General features: G+C 43.7%; 3 protein-coding genes across 6 annotated transcripts; 2 read left to right on the top strand and 1 right to left on the bottom strand.

Annotated features, from left to right (window-relative positions):
- The first annotated feature begins 2,952 nt into the window (after positions 1–2,952).
- LYG2 (lysozyme g2) lies at positions 2,953–6,359 on the top strand. Of its 2 annotated transcripts, none has more exons than NM_001001470.2 (6): positions 2,953–2,980; positions 3,441–3,514; positions 3,795–3,896; positions 4,279–4,475; positions 4,607–4,745; positions 5,646–6,359. In NM_001001470.2, the coding sequence occupies exons 2-6, from the start codon at positions 3,451–3,453 to the stop codon at positions 5,777–5,779; spliced, it is 636 nt and encodes a 211-aa protein (NP_001001470.1). In that variant the 5' UTR covers positions 2,953–2,980; positions 3,441–3,450; the 3' UTR covers positions 5,780–6,359. The 2 variants fall into 2 exon arrangements, with proteins under 2 accessions (NP_001001470.1, XP_015133176.2); XM_015277690.4 differs by having other exon boundaries at positions 2,956–2,984.
- MRPL30 (mitochondrial ribosomal protein L30) lies at positions 4,351–20,965 on the bottom strand. Of its 3 annotated transcripts, none has more exons than XM_040657349.2 (6): positions 20,908–20,965; positions 20,659–20,739; positions 19,760–19,906; positions 18,840–18,913; positions 18,617–18,750; positions 4,351–4,500 (listed from the first exon to the last, which is right to left on the bottom strand). In XM_040657349.2, the coding sequence occupies exons 1-5, from the start codon at positions 20,953–20,955 to the stop codon at positions 18,618–18,620; spliced, it is 483 nt and encodes a 160-aa protein (XP_040513283.1). In that variant the 5' UTR covers positions 20,956–20,965; the 3' UTR covers positions 4,351–4,500; position 18,617. The 3 variants fall into 3 exon arrangements, with proteins under 3 accessions (XP_040513283.1, XP_040513282.1, XP_040513281.1); XM_040657348.2 differs by lacking the exon at positions 4,351–4,500 and adding an exon at positions 12,755–13,300; XM_040657347.2 differs by lacking the exon at positions 4,351–4,500 and adding an exon at positions 14,970–18,492.
- LYGL (lysozyme g-like) lies at positions 11,175–14,851 on the top strand. The gene is made up of 5 exons (XM_416896.8): positions 11,175–11,373; positions 11,870–11,959; positions 12,559–12,755; positions 13,689–13,827; positions 14,566–14,851. The coding sequence occupies exons 1-5, from the start codon at positions 11,271–11,273 to the stop codon at positions 14,697–14,699; spliced, it is 663 nt and encodes a 220-aa protein (XP_416896.2). The 5' UTR covers positions 11,175–11,270; the 3' UTR covers positions 14,700–14,851.
- Positions 20,966–20,999: the final 34 nt, after the last annotated feature.

Raw genomic sequence — 20,999 nt, 5'->3', positions numbered from 1 at the left:
GAAGATAAACAAGATGGGAAAGAGAGTCATAGAATCATAGAATCATTTGGGTTGGAAGTGACCCCTGAAGGCCATCTAGACCAACTCCCCTGCAATGGACAGTGATATCTACAGCTCGATCAGGTTGCTCAGAGCCCCATCCAGCCTGACCTTGAGTGTGTCCAGGGTCAGGCACCCATCATATCTCTGGGCAACCTGTGCCAGTGCTTCACTACCCTTATTGTAAAATACTTCTTCCTTATATCCAATCTAACTCTCCCCTTGTCCTACCGCAACAGACCTTGCTAAAGAGTTTGTCTCTTTCTTTCTTATATTGAACAACCACTGTTCAAGCACCTGGGGGACAACAATGCATCAAAAAAATAGCCAGGAGGGCTCTGACAGTTCTGTAGGGATAAAATGACTCTAACCAGCCACAACCCTTATCTCACTGGGTAAGTGGCCAAGATTGAAGTTGTGATAGCGTCACATTGCAATCTTGATAAGCCTTTTATCAGCAATCTCTGAAGTAGTCTCATGTAAAGGGCCTCAAGAAGAAAAAGTCCTGCTTGGATCAGTTCTTGGCAGTTCATGGTGAAACCAGTGTCATGTCTCCAGCGGAGACACACAAGACTGTCCTACAGAGCTTTCTATATAGCTTGTGGTAACGATGTGAATGGGACCAGAGCTATCTGGGTAGGTGGCTGCTACACTGAGAAGGAACATTAGCACTTTCACTATTGGTCAAAACCTGCTAGGAATCAAGGAACTGAAACTGAGTAACCACAGCTGCAAAACACTCAAGGAGTTCAAGTATGGATATAAGCACTGGAGAAGTGGGTAGGCAGCTGTGTCATGAGGAGGGCTGGGTTTCCCATAAAAACCTAACAAGCTGATGCCAAGGGAAGGAGGAAGGAAAGAAAAAGGGAAAATCCCTTTGACAGATTCATCTTTGATACTGCAGTCAGCAAATAGGAATAAGAATAACAAGGCAAGGAAATAAAATCTATGTTAGCATTTGCTACAACTGATGTCAGTCCTGGGAAGTGTAATTAAGTGTGGATGAGCAGGGCCCTCTGGTAGGTGTCCCTAAATGCTGGTTTGGGCTGGGTCTCAGCCACATGCCCATGACTCTTTCTCTGACAGACATAAGACAAAGGGCAATTCCACCACAGCAGTGTTGTGCTGAGAAAATGAGAAATGCTGAAAAACTGGGCTGGGATTTCCAGCTAGGAGCCAGTTCCCAGGTATGAGCGTTTCTTGCAGTTGGTATCTGCAGCCTTCCTTGCTGCAGAGCTGGGTTTTGTATTTAGAGCTAAATATGTGGTATTTTAAGAAGGCTGTTTTGGGTCATGGCACTCCAGAGGGAATAAACTGCGGAGGCAGAGCAGGTCAGAGTGGCTGGGGTGGCAGTGCTGACCATCACAGCAGTCCTACTGTGAGACCTGAGGGAAGGATGTCGTGGGCCTTGAGAGTGGTCCTTAGAGAAAGCAGAGAGGGGTTCAGCTAGTCCCATGACCACAGCAACCGGTTATTAGCCAGCTTATTTCCCCTGTTCCTTCCAACTTGAAAGAAGTGGAAATCCCCAGTCCTTTGTTTATTATCAGCTTCTCCATCCGTAAGATTTCCAAGAGACGATGTTAAAATAACAATATCCTTGGGCAAATTTTCCAGACACAGGTAGAATTTCTCAGATGCTAAATAAGTGAACAATGAAATCAAAGCCAGGGGAGCAGCTCGCTGCTCCTTTAACCACTGCTATCACTGTGCAGTGGCTCCAAGTCACGGATGCACTGCCAGAGCAGAATGACACCCAGGGCATATATACCAGCAAAGGCAGTTTGTAAAGAAAGGGATGGGCAGAACTCATCAGTCCAGCCACAAAGAATACTGTGCACCTGTGGACCAAAATGTTCTCACTGCACTTTCTAAGCACCCTTTGGAGACTGACGGCAGCCAAAGACAAGAAGTAGAAGTGACAGCAGCTGATATGCTTTTCCCCCATGGCATTCCAGAACTTAAAGGAGGCGATGGGAAAAATAGGGTGGGACTCTATATCAGGGCATGTATTGATAGGACAAGGGGTAGTGATTTTAAACTAAAAGAGGAGAGATTTAGGTTAGGTATTAGGAATACATTTTTCACTAAGGGCAGTGAGGCGCTGGTACAGCTGTCCAGAGAAGCTGTGGTGCCCCACTCCTGGAGGTGCTCAAGGCCAGGTTGGATGGGGCCATGGGCAGCCTGAGCTGGTGGGGGGCAGCCCTGCCCATGGCAGGGGGTAGGGCTGGGTGGGCTTTGAGGTCCCTTCCAACCCAAACCATTCTGTGACTCTTTGATTTTATGATTTTTGGCACAGTTCTGAGAAGGTCCCCACCACTGCACAAACACCACCTTTGGACACCATCATTTATAGCACCCTTTTTCTTCCACTGAGGGTTGCACCTCCCCCGTGCTGGCTCAGGGCAGAGCTGGGCAGGAGAAGAGGGAGGTCTTAGAGAGCACTTGAAAGTGGTGGGGAAACAGAAAAACAGCTGAGGAATGGTGGAGGGACAGGCAAGAAGCTTGTCTACAGAGGTCCAGCACCCAGACCACAGCCAAGGGACAGCCCCAGCCCTCTTCCTTTGGACAGTATAGATACAGTGCAGGATGCTGGGATAAGTCCCAACAAACACCTGAAGGACAGATGGATGCTGAATCTTCAGCTTAGCCCTCACCAGAGTATGAAATACACGAAGCACACAGAGAAAAATAAGGGTTTTTTTTTTTCTTTTCTGTTTTGAAATGTGGGAAATGCCACTCCCAAAAGCATACTTACCACCATGCCAATGTCAATAGTGCAACAGGTTCTGTTTACGTTAGATAATTGCTGTTAAACCTTCCAAAACCACAGCCCAATACATTTCGACACAACGTTGGATTGCCACTGAACAGAAGGTGGCTCACCCTTTATATTAAGCTCCCCCAAACCTCCGTGACGTGGCAGAAGCTGGGCAGAAGACAGGTAGGTAAGATACTCCTCAGGGTGGGGGGTCTTCTCATTCCCTATCCACAATAATTAAGACAAAGTGCAGTTTGCAAGTGTCTGTTTTCTGAGTATAAAGCCTCGAGACTCAAGCAAAGCTATCTCACTGTGGTGAAGGTGCTTGTATAGAGACTATGGGCACAGGATAAGGACGTTTGGAGTGGCAGTGCAGCAGCAACTAGCACTGAGCATCACTCATTTTATTCTTTATTTGATTTTTCATCAATTAAATATTGGAGCTGGAGGTTGGTTACTAAGTTGTGGGCTGGAAACACTGCAGCCTGGTTTGTGCCAGAAGAGAGACGTGACTGTACTTCTATATCGCTTTGTGCATCCAACCAAGAGATATAACCCATCAATTCAGAAATGGTTTCTTTGTGTTTAATCAGTGAGCGCTGAGATAGGATCATTCCTTCATGTTTGCTGATTGATTTTGCAGATTGCTTTGCATGCTCGGGAAGAACGACCCCATGTGCCTGGTGCTCGTGCTGCTGGGCCTCACCGCCCTCCTGGGTAAGTCAGCATCCTGCTGCCCCTATGTGTTCATACCTTGAACAGTCCCAGATTAATGTACCTCCCCACCTCCCCTTCCCAAACCTCGGTTGTTATCAAATTGTGTTGGGACATAAGGTGCTCGCTTCTCCTGCACGTCTTGCTGAAGAAGAGGTCACCTCTGAGGGGTGGGTGGGTGGGTGCAGGATATAAGGTGTAGGGTGCAAGTTGCAAAGTGCAGGATGCAGAGTGCAGGATGCAGAGTGCAGAATGCTTACGTCCTCTCATACAACGTTTCCAGGTATCTGCCAGGGCGGCACGGGTTGCTACGGCAGTGTAAGCAGAATCGATACCACAGGGGCTTCATGCAGAACTGCAAAACCAGAGGGCTTAAGCTACTGTGGTGAGTCTCACTCTTTGGTTGGATTACTCTCTTTCACTGAAGCACAGTAATGGAATAATGGAATAATGGAATAATGGAAAGGCACTGGAATGGGCTGCCCAGGGAGGTGGTGGAGTCACCGACCCTGGAGGTGTTGAAGGAACATTTGGATGTTGTGTTGAGGGACATGGTTTAGTGAGAACTATTGGTGATGGGTGGATGGTTGGACTGGATGATCCTGTGGGTCTTTCCAACCTTGATGATTCTATGATACTATGATTGTAATCCCAAGTCCTTAGTACTTGCAAAATGCTGAATGCACAACTAGCTGCTGAACCTGCAAACCCTATAGGCAAGGTCTGCCTCCTCCCTGAGATGAGACATCTTTTTGTTTTCATTACAGGAGTTCGAGCTTCAAGAACGATTGCTGAGCGGGACCTAGGAAGTATGAATAAATACAAAGTACTCATTAAGAGAGTTGGCGAAGCATTATGTATTGAGCCTGCTGTGATTGCTGGCATCATCTCTCGGGAATCTCACGCTGGCAAAATACTGAAGAATGGCTGGGGTGACCGTGGAAATGGATTTGGTTTAATGCAGGTATTTGCCGATGCTCCATTAAAACCTAATGAAGTAACATCGTACAAATAAAAGCAAGCCTCATATACATATCTCCCATTACTGCAGGGAAATGCCTTTTTTTTTTTTTTTTCTCTTTTTAATATTTCCAGGTTGACAAAAGATACCATAAAATTGAGGGAACGTGGAATGGAGAAGCCCATATCAGGCAGGGCACGAGAATACTTATTGACATGGTAAAGAAAATACAGAGAAAATTCCCACGCTGGACAAGGGATCAACAGCTAAAAGGTAATGTGTAGACCACAGATTTTGTCCAGGAGAGAAGAAAAACTTCAGGACAAGTACACACTGAGTGATTTCATAGAATCATAATTTGGGTAGGAAGGCACCTTAACAACCACCTACCTGCCATGGGTAGGGATCTTCCACTAGATCAGATTGCTCAGACCCCCCATCCATACATCTTGGCCTCACCATCCTCTGAGTAAAGAACTTCCCCTTAATATCTAATCCAACTACTTTAGTTGAAAACTATTCGCCCTTGTCCTATTACTATCAGACCATGTAAAAAGTCAGCCTCCCTCTGTTTGCAAGTTCCTTTCAAGCACTGGAAGGCCACAATGAGGTCTCCCCAGAGCTTTCTCTTCTCCAAGCTAAACAAGCCCAGTTCCCTCAGTCTTTCTTTGTAGGAAAGGTGCTTCAGCCCTTCAGTCATCCTCATCGCCTTCCTGTGGACCCACTTCAACAGCACTGCATCATTCTTATGTTGAGGGCCTGAGACCTGGACACAGTGCTCTAGGTGGGGCCTCACGAGGGTAGAACAGGAGACAATCACCTCCCTCTCTGCTGCCACCCCTCTCCTGATGTAGCTCAGGATACTGTAGGCCTTCCAGGCTGACAGAGCACACTACTTACTCGTGCCCAGCTTTTTGTTCATCATGACCTCCAAGTTCTCCTCCTCAGGACTGTTTTCAATGTTTTTTTCTTGGCCTTTTTGAACATCATTAGGTTCACATGGGCCCACTCCTCAAATCTGTCCATGTCCCTTAGGATGGCATCCCTTCCTTCTACTGTATCAGCTGTACCACTCATCTTGGCATCATCCCCACACTTGCCAAGGGTGCACTCTTTCCCGCTGTCAGGCTGGAATTTTAAATCTGCATTACTTCCTTGTGCGTTTCATTTCAGGTGGGATTTCTGCCTACAATGCTGGTGTTGGGAATGTCCGAAGCTATGAGAGAATGGACATCGGCACTCTCCATGATGACTACAGCAATGATGTGGTTGCTCGAGCCCAGTATTTCAAGCAGCATGGATACTAGGCTGGGGCATCTGTACCAAGTAACTTACCTACCATCAACTGAACAGCCACCAAAACACAAGAGAAGTTACATACCACAAATCCACACAGATGCAAATGTATGCGAATGATTTACAGGAACAAACATTTGCAGGCTAAAACTCACATTTTTAAAAACAATATTCAGTAAGACCCTGGTCATGTAGTTTCTTTAAAAGCAACAGGGTTTGGATTTTACAAAGGGAATATTAACAGAATCTTTGTAAAATTTTGTGCTATCTATACATTTCTCTGAGTTATGAGGGCTATATTATATTGCTGTTGATAATTTGCTGCCTTCCAGAACTCGAAGTGCATTTCTGCCCAGTCCTATCATACTATTAAGAAATTAAAAGGCAAAATACTTCCTTGGTATTAGCTTATTGATTCATTCTTTTTTTCAAAGGTGCCTGTTACTTACTTGATGTAGTTATGTAGTCACTTTTTTTGAACTCCAACTTTTCACACAGATACGTAGACCACAGTTGGATTTTTCTGTCAATTTTCAGTCATATAGAAATAAGCAAACAAAAAATTAATAAACATGTTATTAGCAAATGAAACCAGACTCCAAGATACTCGTATTTTCATCTGTGATAGCAAAGTTTGGATAAGTAGAATGTTAATTTTAGCAGATAATGAAACTGAGAAGAGAATGGGAAAACAATCTGTTGGCATTAGTAGATAGTCAGCTGAACATGAGCCACCTGTGTGCCCAGGTGGCCAAGAAGGTCAGTGGGATCCTGGCTTGTATCAGAAATAGTGCAGCCAGCAGGAGCAGGGAAGTGGTCGTCCCACTGTACTCAGCTCTGGTGAGGCCACAACACGAGTGCTGTGTTCAGTTTTGGGCCCCTCACTACAAGAAAGAAGCCCTGAAACGTGTTCAGAGAAGGACAACAAAGCTGTGAGGGGTTTGGAGCACAAGTCTTATGGGGAGTGTCTGAGGGAACTGGGATGCTTCAGTGGAGAAGAGGAGGCTCAGGGGAGACCTTATCATTCCCTACAATCACCTGAAAGGAGGTTGTGGAGTGGTAGAGGTCATCCTCTTCTCCCAGGTAACAATGAGAGGATGAGAGGAAATGGCTTAAAGTTGTGTCAGGGGAGGTTCAGGTTGGATATTTGGAAAAATTCCTTCTCAGAAAGAGCAGTGAGGCAGTGGCACAGCTGCTGAGGGAGGTGGTGCAGTCACCGTCCCTGGAGGTGTTCAGGAACTGTGTGGATGTGGCACTGAGGGATGTGGTCAGTGGGCATGGTGGGGGTGGGCTGATGATTGGACTGGATGATCTGAGAGGTCTTTTCCAACCTTAATGACTATGATTCTGTGAGTTGACTTAACATATATCTTCTCAATGAGATGGCTGCAGGCCTCACAGCAGACATTCACAGCAGACATCCCTACACATGGGCAGATGATGACTTCCCAGACTTCTCACCCATGCCACTGAGGTGGGTTTGATTCTTAACAGCTGTGGATGGGATTAACACTCCAGTGCTCATCACCTCCTGCCCTCTGGTACAAAGACAACTGCCACATTAGGACAGATGACAAAGTACCATCTGCAAAACGTGATGTTTTCAGGCTCACCAGCACAAGAAAGGTCTCAGATAAGGACTGTGCTTAGCTCAGCAAAGATGGGGACCAATTGAAAAACACCCAAAGCAGAGCAACCATCGTGATCAGAAGTGAGGAAACTGTGACCTGAAAAGATGGAAGAACTGGGGTGGCTTAACTGGGAGAACACATGCTAAGGACAGGTGTATGTGTCTATAACTGTGCAACAGACGACCAAGAAGGGGAAAGAAGGAAACGGTTTGTCATATCTGTGTGGACAGAGAGAAAGCAAATACATGTCCATAAATGCGGAAATGTTTACTATCTCCCATTATTTGCTTTCATTTTTAATCAGCAATGAATATAAAATATTAAGTATTGCTCTTTAGTATTTATTGTATAAGAATGGCCTTCGCCACACTTAGCTAAGGCCATGAACAAGACTTCCAAGACACCTAAGAACTTTTCTAAAGCCTCAGTACAACCTGCAAGACACAAACTTGCAAAAATTAACTTACTAAAGAAGATGCTGAAATTTGTGCTGACTGTTTAAGCCTCACTTTCAAGTCCTGTTTGCACTCTCCAGCACAGAGCTTTTTTTTTTTTTTTTTTTTGTAGATGTGACATGGAGAATTTCTGCAGAAACCACAGAGAACTTTTGAAACAAAACAGTAAATCAAACCAGTAGGGTTTTGAAATGACTGGTGGTATGTGTTTCCTGTAACAGAACTCCTTTGGGACCCCATTCTCTGTCTCAACATCTTTCTGATTGCTTAAATGTTGCACTGTAAAATTGAGTTTTGCTACACCAATGTCTGAAGTTCATTTCTTAAATACTTAAGGTTATCACAGAAAGAAAAAGAAATTACTAAAGCAGTAGCTGAGAATCATGCATCATGAATGGCATGAGGGGAATGGCACGCATCATGAATGGTTAACCGAGGGGACTACGTTATCTAGAAATTACATTGCAAAAAGTAAACAAGTTCCACTAGATCCAAACCAACCTATGCCCACATTCGATACTGAGAAGCATAGCCTTCTGCCATGCACACATTTAAAACAATAAAAAGGACAAAAAGCCAATAGAATTGTCTGCAGCAATAAAACATTTTAAGGACAACCTACTCAGAAATTTTATTCCAAAAAAGTCATCGCAATTTTGTGATTCTTGTATGATTCTTGATGAAATGCAGAAAAGGCCCAGAAGCATGTTCTTAATTTGCCTTGTGCTGCTTAATCATTAGTCTGTATTGGAAGGGCCCTGTTTGACCTCCTTAGGTCCCTCCTTCACAAGAAGCATTTCTATTAAGTGTATTCTAAATCTCCTAACTACTCAGGAAAAGAGACTTGTCCATTTTCAATGGATGCGTTCCTTCCTGCTGAAGATGAATAAGAGCTACAAGTGATATAAATGACAGCTGCCTTCACTCGTGGCTGAAACCTGCCCAGGGTTACCCAACCGTCGCTGTCTGACTCGGGATGGGTTACTCTGCCTGCAGCTGTCAAAACTGTGCAAAGGTGGGCAGAACACACCCAATGGCAGCCCAAGCAAAAGTGAATCCAGTAGAAATAAGTTAAGCCACGATCTTACAGTTAAAAAAAAAAAAAACAAAAAACAAAAACCCTCTAACTACAGCAAAGCAGCAGCTAAATACAGGTATTCAACTCAGCAGCATGATGTCAAAATAAATCACGCTATTCACTGCCTCTTCCCGCTCAGCTTTGTCATCAGTTGAAAGCATTTCTGAGGCGCCCTTGTCCAGCAGAGGAATTCAGCACACCCTTTTGAAGCTTTGGTGGGGAGGGGTGAAATGGTGAATTTCTTCAGGTGAAATGTTGCAAGTGAGCCATAAATTCCTTCTATGCTGGGAACCTGCTCTAGGATTCCCTTTAACTGCCATAAAATTTGCTTCTGAAAAACACTGAGCGAGGCCTGGCTCAGCAGTCATCACTGCAGCTTTTCAGCAATTTCAGTTTCTCAGGAAGGCTCTAGTCTAATAAATGTCTTGCTTGTGGAAACCAAATGTAGCTCGCTTCGCTGTCTCCCCTCTTCCTGCTTTCCTCTGGGCTTTCCCACTCCCAACAGATGATTAGCAAAATCAAATGAGTCCTTGGGACATGTTCATGTGCATTCCCCTTGCCTTCAGATTATGTCCCTGGCAATGCCGGTGCCAGCCTTGGCAATTAGCATGGCTACACGTTTGTGATGGGCATAACCCAGAGATGCTGGGAAGGGAAGAAGCTCCAGTCTCCTGGCCAGCTGTGTTTGCCAATGCTGCTCAGTGGTGAGGCCATCTCCATACCAGGCAGCTTTCATTTATCACCAATTTCAAGGCAGAAACCAGTTTTAAGGCAGAGCAGCCAGAATTAAGATGAGCAGTATCGGAAACTAGAAATTACTGAATGCCTCAAGCAACAGCAAGCAAAAGGGGAACCTGGGACACAAACCACATATGAGTGGCTGCCCAAAGCCACCCCTGTACCACTGACACACCAGCAGAGAGCGTAACATTGAAGAGCCACCTCCTTGGTGACAAGCAAGACATGGATGCGTCCCTGGGCAGCCTGTGCCACTTCCTCACCACTCCTTCTGAGAAGAAATTTTTTCCTAATATCCAACCTGAACCTCACCTGGTGCAACTTGAGGTCATTATCTCTTGTGCTGTCGCTGTTTCCTGGGAGAAGTGAATCCTCCACCTCACTACAACCTCCTTTCAGGTTGTTGTAGAGAGCACTGAGGTCTTCCCCAAGCCTCCCCTTCTCCAGGCTGAACAACTCTATTTCCTTCAGCTGCTCCATACATTTTGTTTTCTAGAGTCTTCACCAGCTTCATTGTTCTTCTCTGAATATATTCCAGCAACTCAATGTCCTTGTGGTAAGCAGTCCAAATCTGAGCACAATATTTGAGATGTGACATCTGACATTCTGTGGATCCCTCCTACCTCAGTTACTATGATGCAGAAGAAGTAATCTAGTACATCCTTCACTATTGTCCCCCATCAATAACATAACAGCAGCACAAGCCATTTAGAGATCACTGGTTTGCAAATCATCTTTAGTGAGATTCTCAATTTTCAGTATTTGTCATTTCTGTATGAGCATATCTGCTCTATACTGCTGCCTGTCTAAAATATTTCAATGTGTTTCAGCTTCCTTCAACCTTCCTCATAATCATAAACATGACAAGCTCCATGTAGGGGCTGTGGACTTTCTGCAACTGGTTCTTCACTTAGAGTAGAATCGTAGACTCTTTAAGATTGGAAAAGACTACTAAAATAATTAAGTCCAATGATCAACCATCTAGTCCAAGTATATCAGTATTGATACCTGAGGTATCAATAACAATATATGCAAAAGTTACAGAATCAAATCTTTCCAGGCAGTGACACAGAATCAGTTCCCTGGCTTACAGTGTGAAGAGCTGATAAAAGCATGGAACAGCATTTCAGCCCCACAAAATGAACATAGGCAGAGATGCATTAGCAGATGAACAGTGATGGGGAGGTCTGCCATCCAGTGGTTTCTTTCTTACTCCCAACAGTTGCTATGGTTCTGCTGCCCACTGCATGGTTACTTGGGTCTGTGTTCAAGTGGGAATAAAGCCTGGAAGCTCACTCACTCTGCATACCCACATTTTCAGCAGTGACAACTCTGTCATGTGGTAGTGTTGCTGGGTCTTTGCCTACAATAACTTTACAACATCCGAAAGCTCAGGCTCCTCCTTCCGCACTTGTCATCACTCCAGAAACGGGAGTTGTTTTCAGATAAGGCTCCTCCTACTTCCAGTCAGCATCCAACTTTTGAACTCAATTATGTGTTATTTCCTTTTTCAAATGGTAGCTGAAACAGAAACCCTGCTGTGTTTGGGTGGGTACATGGAGGCTGCTGGACACTGCCCTTTTCCCATAAAAGCCCTGCCATGAGGGAAGTGCTGAGGCAGCTGTGCCCACAGCTATCACACACACACATCTCAAGCAAATGCCCAGAGACAGTGGGGAGTCATCCTGCAGCAAACATGTCAGGTTGGTGGCATTTCTCTGATACTCTTCTAAATAATTCACTGTGTGAAAGCTTCTCTTCTACTGACTACTCAACTCAGGCTGGCATTGCTCCTCTCCTTCACTGTTTGCATTTTAACTTCTGCAACAGCATGTTTAGGCAACAGATAGATGTACATATGTTGCACATAAGGTATTTACATGATGCTCTCCATGATTTTTCTTGTTGATGGGAAAGCAAACTGTGACTAAGTTGTGCAGGCTTTCTTTTGAGTCTCAGAAACGTTTTATTTTGGAATGGAAAACTACCTTTTGGAGGTGCCAACTGAGTTTCAGGCAAGCTAACATGATCTATAACTAGAGGAAATGAATTCTGCACGAATACAATACCTCAAGAGCATCTCCTCAAATAAAAGCCCAGGCTAGTATCTAAATTACGCCTATCAGTTTCAGCTGTGGATCTGAAAATACACTGCACACTGCTCTGATGTGACGTCTCACTGTATATGTTGCTCTTCAGGCTGTTCTAATTTCTATGGGAACATAGCAAATGTTGAAACAACTGGTGCATCACAGAGAACTGCGAAGCCGGAAGGTCTGAGCTATGCAGGTGGGTGCTATCTCAGTCCTTCCCCCACTTCACGCCCACAGATGGGCTCAGGGTGAACCCAAGCCCTTGGCTGTTGGTCACAGCTAAGTGAGCGGGTACTTGCACTGCTGACAGAGATCTTACTTGGGTGCACAAATTATGTTGAGATTGGAGTCACCTTTGAGATGCCGCCAAGAATATTCAAGACTACCACAGAGAAAATGCAAGGCTCGCTGGGCATGTTCAGTCCCTGCCATCAAGCCCATTTTTCTCTCTCCCTTAGGAGGGTTTCCCTCATGACCTAAGGTTCTGAAAGTTTCCCTAGCATAGTCTTAGAAGTAAATCTGGAACTAATCCAACCGAAGGCTTGGACTTAAAGCAGGCCCACCATTTAGTCTGCACACTAGAGAAACTCCCTCTGTTTTTGAAAAAAATATCTTTTTTATGTCAGCCACCTGTTGACATCTAGGCTGCTTCACTGAGATTACTCAATTTTGTCACTGTTTCCCTCTAAAGAGATTCACAGGGATTCAAAATGTTGGCTCAGTCATCAGACCCATCAGAAAAATTTGTTTCTGATTCTAAAAATGAAAGTAAAAATGATGAATGTTGTGCTGTAGGAGTTGCGGCTTCAGAGAAGATTGCTGAAAGAGATTTGAAGAATATGGACAAATATAAAGAAACTATTACAAAAGTGGCCAACAGCAAGTGCATTCCACCATCTTTGGTTGCTGCTGTTATCTCTCGAGAGTCACACGCTGGGACGGCACTGAAGGATGGCTGGGGTGACCACGGTAATGCATTTGGTTTAATGCAGGTATGGCCAACCCTCTCAAAACTCGATGACCCAAACTGGGTGCAGTGTCAACCAGAAGGTTTTCTTTCCTTTTCCCTATTATTTTCTGACAACTTTTTGGTCAGAATAAAGCCAACACTGATCTATTTTCCAGCCGCCAGTACCAGGGGAGGGACGCTGGCAAATATCAAGGCAAGAACAGGTGCATCTACATGGTGAAACTACTGCTTGCTTCCCAGAGCTCTTTGGGAAACAAGGAATTTAACAGTTCCTATTTCATATGTTAGATAATAAATCTTGTTTCAAAAAGCATTTTCTTAAATAAGTGCAGAGGCCCACAGGCTGTAGCTACATGCAGTCAGGTTAATTACTCTTTATGCACCACAGGGACTCAGCTAGTAGGGATCTTGCTTCATTATTCATGCCTCACTCGTTTGCCAACTTGCACGCTTATCTGTACAACCCTAAACATTTGCTTCATGTGTTCAGATCCACTTCCATAAAAGCTCCAGACCTCTCAGGGCTGCACTGTGTTGTGGGTAAGATGCAGTGCTGCTCCTGCTGCCCTGAGAAGAGAACAGAGATGGAACCAGGAGTCACCCCAAGTGAAACAACATTTTGGGCGCCCTTGGTACTGCTGGGGAGGACAAGAGCAGTTGTCTTGCAGCTGAAAAAGCTTATGCAGCAGTAACATGACTTTTGGCACCTTTGCAGTAATAGTTATCTAAGTTTTATAAGACTCTGATAGACAGAAGTGGGAAAGACACTCCTGCCCACTGCCCCCATAGTTTGCTGTTCATGTATCTGCTGGTTTTGCCCCTGCCTTGGGCTGAGCTCACTTGCTCTCTCTTACCAGAACAGGTAAAGATCAAAATGAGTACAGGCAGCCAAAAAGTGCTCAAGAACTCTAAACAAATAACATTCATCTGGTGTGTTGATATTCCTGTCTTCCAGGTTGACAAACGGTACCATAAACCTCATGGGGCATGGGACAGTGAAGAGCACATAAAACAAGGCACAGACATTTTGTGTCAGTCAATAACCGATATTCAGAAAAAATTCCCAACATGGAGTAAGGAACAGCAGCTCAAAGGTAGGTCTTTATCAGCTTTAAAATGTCAACTCTGTAACACTCCATACACACAGAAGGCAAGAATGGCAATGCTGTTGAACCAAGCACTTAGAACACTAAACACATCCCGGTTACCCTGTTAGTTTTATTGGTGTGTGGAATAATATTTCACAACACTCACTAAAAGAAAAAATGTCTAGCAAGCTTTTGGAAAACTTGACAAATATCACGATTTTTTCAGCTGCAAGGAGTAAGGTGGTTTTTTCTTCCCCACCTGCCCAATTGCCTTCTTTTGTATTTCTATACCTACCTATAAAAAGCTGTCATCTCACAACTCCAAAGAGAGACTGTATCAATTTCTGAACTGTATGGTTCTCACTGAAGGGAACATGGTTCATTCCTGGGCACTGATCACAGCTGCAGTCATCATTATGGTTGGGCCCTTCATACCCAACTACGATACAAACATATCTGATGATATCAACATCACAAAAGGAAGCAATACTACAACTGAAGATGTTAGATTTGCAAAGAGACAACGATCACCAAGCCTGGATGTAAACCATAATTTCTTAACGATGCTAAAACGCAAATGGAACACCTCAGTGATGGAAACAGCTGAAAACGGTAACACTATGGCCAAAAAATACTGCTAAAAAGACACCTACAAACTCAAGCGATACATTTATGTTGTGATTTTTGTTTGTTTGTTCACTGAGGAAATACTACCTTTGTTTGAGTGTTTCCTTCTCATTTCAGGTGGTATTTCAGCCTATAATGCAGGAACGAGAAATGTCCGGACCTATGAAGGAATGGATGTTGGCACAACACACGACGACTATGCCAACGATGTGGTTGCAAGAGCCAAGTTCTTTCAGAGAAATGGATACTGAGAAGGATATGAGTGATTATACAATACTTACAGCAAATACTTTTACATTACCAAAATTGCAAATCGTTAGTCAGTAGGTGATTTTGTTACCAATTTTGTACTGCTGTTAGACACACGCACTGATTAATAAAATCTAAAGTTGCCCCTGTTAAACAGCATTATGACTCTTCCCTGCAGCAATAACTTGCTGTCTGAGAAACAACAAGCAGAGATGAAAACTACTTGAATCTTTTTGTGAAGCGAAAAAAAATGGCAAAAGATAGGTTACAGATTGGGTTATTAGCTATCTTTTATTTATTCTTTTTCACCTTAGCAGAGCAAATCACTGAAGGCAAACACGAGTATTTGCAATATACTGTATACTTATATGTATACAAAAGTACTGAATACTTCTCATCTACTACAAGAGTGTATCTCAGTGTGTCACTCCCTCTTAGATTTATTGCTCTATTATCAAACACATACCTAAGCATTTGGAGAGCCTTAGCTTCAGAGCTGTTGGTTTGAATCAGCCATTTCAAGACAAAGAGGAGAAAAGAAAGAAGTTTAGAGTAGTAGAGTAGACTAAAAGTAGTAGTAGAGTAGACTAAAAGAAAAATAGCAAGCGTATCACTAGGAGCTACAAAAGATAATGAATACTGTGGGAGTTTTTCAACCATGCATTTTTATAGCTATATTACAGATATTTTACATCTGTCAATTAAAATATCCTTAGCAAAAGAATTTTTAAAAATCTTCTTAAAATAGTGCATTTCTATGCATGTATGTTTCTGTATTGGTACCAGACATCGCACCAAAGATTTGTATGATTCATTTGAATATATTTCAAGTTGTATGGCAAGAAGACATAGCGAATCAATCCTGTCCAACAAGCAAACCTAACACAGGCTAGCAATGTGCCCAAGCAGCCAAGGAGGCTAAAGACACCCTGGGCTGTATGAACAAAAGCACAGCTCCACTGAAGGAAGAGATTACTTCCATCTGCTGAGCACTTTTGAGTTCACTTCTAGAGCAGAGTTGCTTTGCGCACAGGGAAGACAAATTAAGTAGAGTAAGGTTGGCAGCAGAGAGCCCCCAAGGTGGCTGGGGCTGGAGCACTTGTCCCACGAGGAAGGACAGCTCTGGGGGGGGAATGCCTCATATCTGTGAGGGATAATGGAGGGGGATGGAGGGGATGGAGCCAGGCTCCCGACAGTGGTGCAGGGTGGGAGGATAAATGACAACAGGCATAAGCTGAGATGCTCATACAGGGTATGTAGGACTGTATTCTGCATATACATTTTTCCCCCATGAGGACAGCTGAGCAGTAGAGCAGGACGCTGGACCAAAGACCTGCAAGGTACCTTCCAACCTGAATTTCCCTCCCATCTTGAGTCAGCTTCTTTGTTCCCTATGCAAAAAAACCCTATATCTCTTACCCATGCTTCAGGAAGATTTACATGGGGACAATGCTCCATTAATGAAGTTACATGAACACACAGTAGGATTTTGCACTTCGTTTGGCTCAAGTTTTACACTTGAGGATAAATCTTTAGAGAACATATGTTTACACAGAGAAAATCTGAGAAACTCTCACTGCAAACTGTTGTGACCTTAGAACAAATAGTATTTCAGAAACAACTAAACTTACACACACATTAAAAGTTTTAAGAAAGCATGAAAACTGACAGTCTGCCAATGGCAGACATTTCTTGTAGGTAAATCTTACCCGTAAAGAACAGGTACTGTCCAAAAGTGTTTTCCATTCTCTGTACTTGGGAAGCAGGGATTAGCTCTGCTCTATCATAGGCACTTATCAAATACATAAGCTGTGCACCGTACTAAGCAAGCCTGGTCATTAACACATTTTTTTCAGTTTACATTTCAGTACTTTTGAAGGTTGCAGCATCTGTATAGTGAATTGAGAGAACTGCATAGTAATGGAGAGAGATCCCGTATTTGTGTATGTTGTGTAAAACAAAACTGGCAGTGCTCCCTCTGTTGGAGATTAAACAGGCTGCACTGCTGAGGACACAAATCCCAAACATGCTTGTTAAGACTTCAGAATCCCTGGCTTAGTCGGTTTAGGCCACCATTCCTATAGCAGGCCTTGTATCTGCTGTCCCTCAGCAACAAGGCTGACGAACAATATGTCCTTCATAAGGGTTGAAATGTCAGCTTTACCAAGCACCTCCCTGTGGGAACGCAGAAATCACCATGCAGACTGAAGTTACACTACAGCACAAGATGCTGCACAGACACTGAAACCAAGGAGAGAGAAGAAAAAAACCCACCACTTAATTTATCTATCTATCTCATTTTTTCTCTTGCTACTCTACATCCTTCAGTCTTTTCTGTGTCCTGACTGCAGCCTGCAGTTTGTTGCAAAACTGAGGTATTTCAGTTCAACCCGTGTCTGTCTTTGGCCTGCCTTTAGGAGCTATCTCACCCTTCAGTGTACTAGTACATCCTATCTTTCTTTGCCTTTCTTCTGCACACAGTATCTCTAGCTGTTATGTCCTTCTACTGATATATATACTCCTTAGAACTCCTACAGGCTTTTAGTCTTCCCTGCAAGCATGCAGAAAGGATAAACATTCATTTTCAGCCCTTGTATCCCTCTGATCTTCCCACAACATACGGTAATTAAGATTAGCTTCTCTACAATATCTCTAGTGTGGGAGAGGCTCACAGCACAATAAACGATGGAATTTATGCTTGCTGGAATGAAAACTACTTTATCATTTGATGTAACAGCAGCTTCCTAATTTTAGCCACAATTCTTAAACAGTAAATAAAAACAGTCTTTAAATCGTTGCACACTATGTACTAGTACTATTCAAGACGCTCCAGTGAAAGGTCTTATTTTATATGCTTGGAGCTCATAACTGCTAACTTATATCAAACAAACATGCTTTAGGGTCTCCAGATTTCTGAAGTCTACAATATTAGCACATGAAAAGCATTACCCTTCATAAAGACTACAGCTTGTAGGCTATTATCATTAAAAAAAAGTGAAATCAAAAGAAGGCTGGCCATCAGGGTGAGGAGGTGACTGTTCCCCTCTGCTCTCCAATCATGAGCCCCTCCCTCTCCCCCCAGTCTGAGGCCCCCAGCACAAGAAGGATGTGGAACTGTTGGAGCAGGTCCAGAAGAGAGACACAAAGATGATCACAGGGTCAGAGCACATCTCCTGTGAAGACAGGTTGAGGGAGTTGGGCTTGTTTAGGTTGGAGAAGAGAAAGCTCTGGAGAGACCTCACTGTGGCCTTCCAATACCTAAAAGGTGAGACTTACTTTTTACATGGTCTGATGGTGATAGGAGAAGGGGGAATGGTTTTAAACTAAAAGGGGGGAAATTTAAGTTGGATGTTAGGAAGAAATTTCTTACTCAGACTGATTAGGCACCGGCACAGGCTGCCCAGAGAAGCTGTGGTGCCCCATCCCTGGAGGTGCTCAAGGCCAGGTTGAATGGGGCCCTGGGCAGCCTGAGATGGTGGGGGGCAGCCCTGCCCATGGCAGGGTTTGGGGCTGGGTGGGCAGTGAGGTCCCTTCCAGACCAAACCATTCTGTGAGTCTACAGTTCTATTTCAAGATATGGGGGAGGCCAGATGAAACTGTGTGCTAAGAAACAAATGTGAGATTTGAATGACAGAGGTAAGCCACTCAAATGCCTGCATCAGTAAATTGAGCTCTCAATGGACAGTCAATCAGCTCTCAGGTAACTCATGATCAAAAAAGCTTTTCAATTCCTCTTCTTTTCTTAATGTAGTAACGGTGAGGCCATGCACCCTCACTGCAAACCTTTGCTGTTAGCTGCAAAATACACTATCATTAGTTAGATCTGTTCTATTTACATACGAGCTTCCATTTCATACACAAGCTCTTAACTCAGGACTTAAATTATTTATTTTAGAAAACATAATTCCAACCAGCACACCTTATGACTTAATTTCTTCCTGCTCCACAGGTTTCAGACGCTGTTTAATGATAAGCTCTCCCTTGCTTGTAAGAAAGGTGTCTGTCATTTCTTCTTCTGTTGGCAACCCATATGGTAGTTTCAGCGGCTGTATTCTACGGATAGAAGAGTGTGCTTAGTAAGGCTCTAGGACTAGAATGGAATTATATATTAGTAATCCAAATTAAACACATAGCTAACAAACCTTATCAGATGCTTAATAATTTTCAGTCTGGAATTCACAGAAGGGATATTTTTGTGCAGTCTTGGTTGATGCGCCTATATAAAGGATAGTATTGGTATTAAAAATACAGTTCCAAGGTACAAATCTCTGTTCACCAAACTTTTCAGTAAAATATAAAACACATTTGCAAATTTAGATTTGGAGAAATAATACTGGTGTATTATGAACATACATGAAAATACAAAATCAAAGCTTGATCAAATTCTTGATTCCAGTAAAATGCCAATTTCTGCTTTATTCCCACAGCAGTATCAATATATTCAAATTTCTTCCAAACGTTATAAATGCCTACACACAAATACACTGTGAGAAGACTTGCTTCAGTTAGGCCTTAAACTGATCACTGTTTTCCCCTCCAAAATACAATATCGACTAGATGATTGTTTGCACAAAGTGCAATTCTACCTAAAAAAAAAAAATGGACAACAAATCTGACACAAACTCTTAAGAATCTGTTTGAGCACTTGTTACACCTTTTAGATTCAGAAGCCTTTTCATTAATAAATGGGGTCTATTTGCAATATCTGCTTAATATCACCTAGCGAGAAAACTGATTTTGATGTATTTGCAAATCTGTTTTTATTATTTCAGCAGAATTCTCAAGATAAAGTTCTTCTCAGGCACAGCAGCAGTACCATGTATTCATAATCTGAATTCCTACTAAGTGAGAATTTTCATTACTGTTCCTACCTGCTCTTACACAAACAAGTCAGTTCTCAATTATGCTTCATAGTAGCTGTAAAACAATCCAAGTTTTGTGACTGCACAAAAAGCACACAACAGCAACAAGAAAAATCAAGAAAAAGCAACATCTGAATTCTACCCTGTGTTTCTGCATCCTGGATTCATGTTGTAAGTATGAACAACCACTGTTTCTGTACCTTATCCAGTCCAAGATCATGTACGATCTTCTTCTCCCAATATGGGCGACCAATTACACTTTTTATCCTAGTAACAATATGGACTTTGTGGGGCTGCTCGGGGTCACCTCCATACTTCTCATGATCTCCAGGCCGTGGCTGAAATACCTAGAGCAAAAAGTTCATTGTTTGTTTGGTTTTTTTTTTCCCTAAATATCTGAATTACTATTTCAGTTAACAGAGTAACCCTCCAAAGCACACTTCAGCCTTGGTAAAAATCTAACATCTCCAATTACATTTCTTTTCGGAAGGTCAACTTGCCAAGCGATAGGATCACAGAATCATAGGAGTAGGAACGGTCCTCTGGAGATCATTGAGTCCACCACCCTGCTAAAGCAGTTCCCTACAGCAGGTCGCAGGAAAGCTTACAGGTAGGTCTCGAATGTCTCCAGAGGAGACTGACTCCACAACCTCTCTGGGCAGCCAGCTCCACTGCTCTGTCACCTCCACAGCAAAGAAGTTCAAATGCAGCTTTTAGAACACTGCGAAATTTACGATGGTTTGCTAATTAATACATTAACTCTGAAGGTAGGCCACACGACAGCATGGATACACGGCGTTCTGTAATAGCACAGCACTTAAGACAAGTGCATCTCACAGAACAACCTCTGTTTAGCTTACGAGTCATAAGTTTTGTCACAGGATTAAGAAACTTTAAGAAGCTTTAGGAAAAGTCAAGTGCAACTTGATGGTGCCTTGCAGAAAGACAAGCTGCAATGCAAACTAAACCAAGCTTCTCTGTGGCTTCACAACCATTGTCAATAAAGCCGCCATGCCACAGAAGGCCCAGAACGTGCAGGCTAAGATCACTTTGCCACTATTCCACGGCTTTCAGCTTCCTCTAGGAGGGCACAACGTACCGACGCGGGAATCCTCGACTTGGTGAACTTCTGCCGAGCCCATTGCGTGGGCGCGATCCCTTCCGGCCTTCTCCCCAGCACCTACCAAAAACAAAGCAGTCCCCATTAACTACCTCACATCGCGGCTGCAGAAGAGTCCCCCAGCCGCAGGCCTTCCCAACGGTCACATCTTCCCGTCAGCAGAAGCCCCGGCCGCCCCGACCGGACCCTCTCCATGCCAGCGGATGGTCGCCCCCGCCACCCCCTCACCGCCTTCCAGGCAGCGCCGAGCCCCAACCCGCCCCGGCCTGCCGCCATGTCGGTGTGCAGCCTTCCGGCCGGGCACCGCCACCGCAGCGCTT

This window comes from Gallus gallus, chromosome 1, assembly GCF_016699485.2.
Source record: "Gallus gallus isolate bGalGal1 chromosome 1, bGalGal1.mat.broiler.GRCg7b, whole genome shotgun sequence".
NCBI lineage: Eukaryota > Metazoa > Chordata > Aves > Galliformes > Phasianidae > Gallus > Gallus gallus.
The sequence above is the reverse complement of the archived record's forward strand: the minus strand, read 5'-3'. Positions and strand labels throughout refer to the sequence as shown.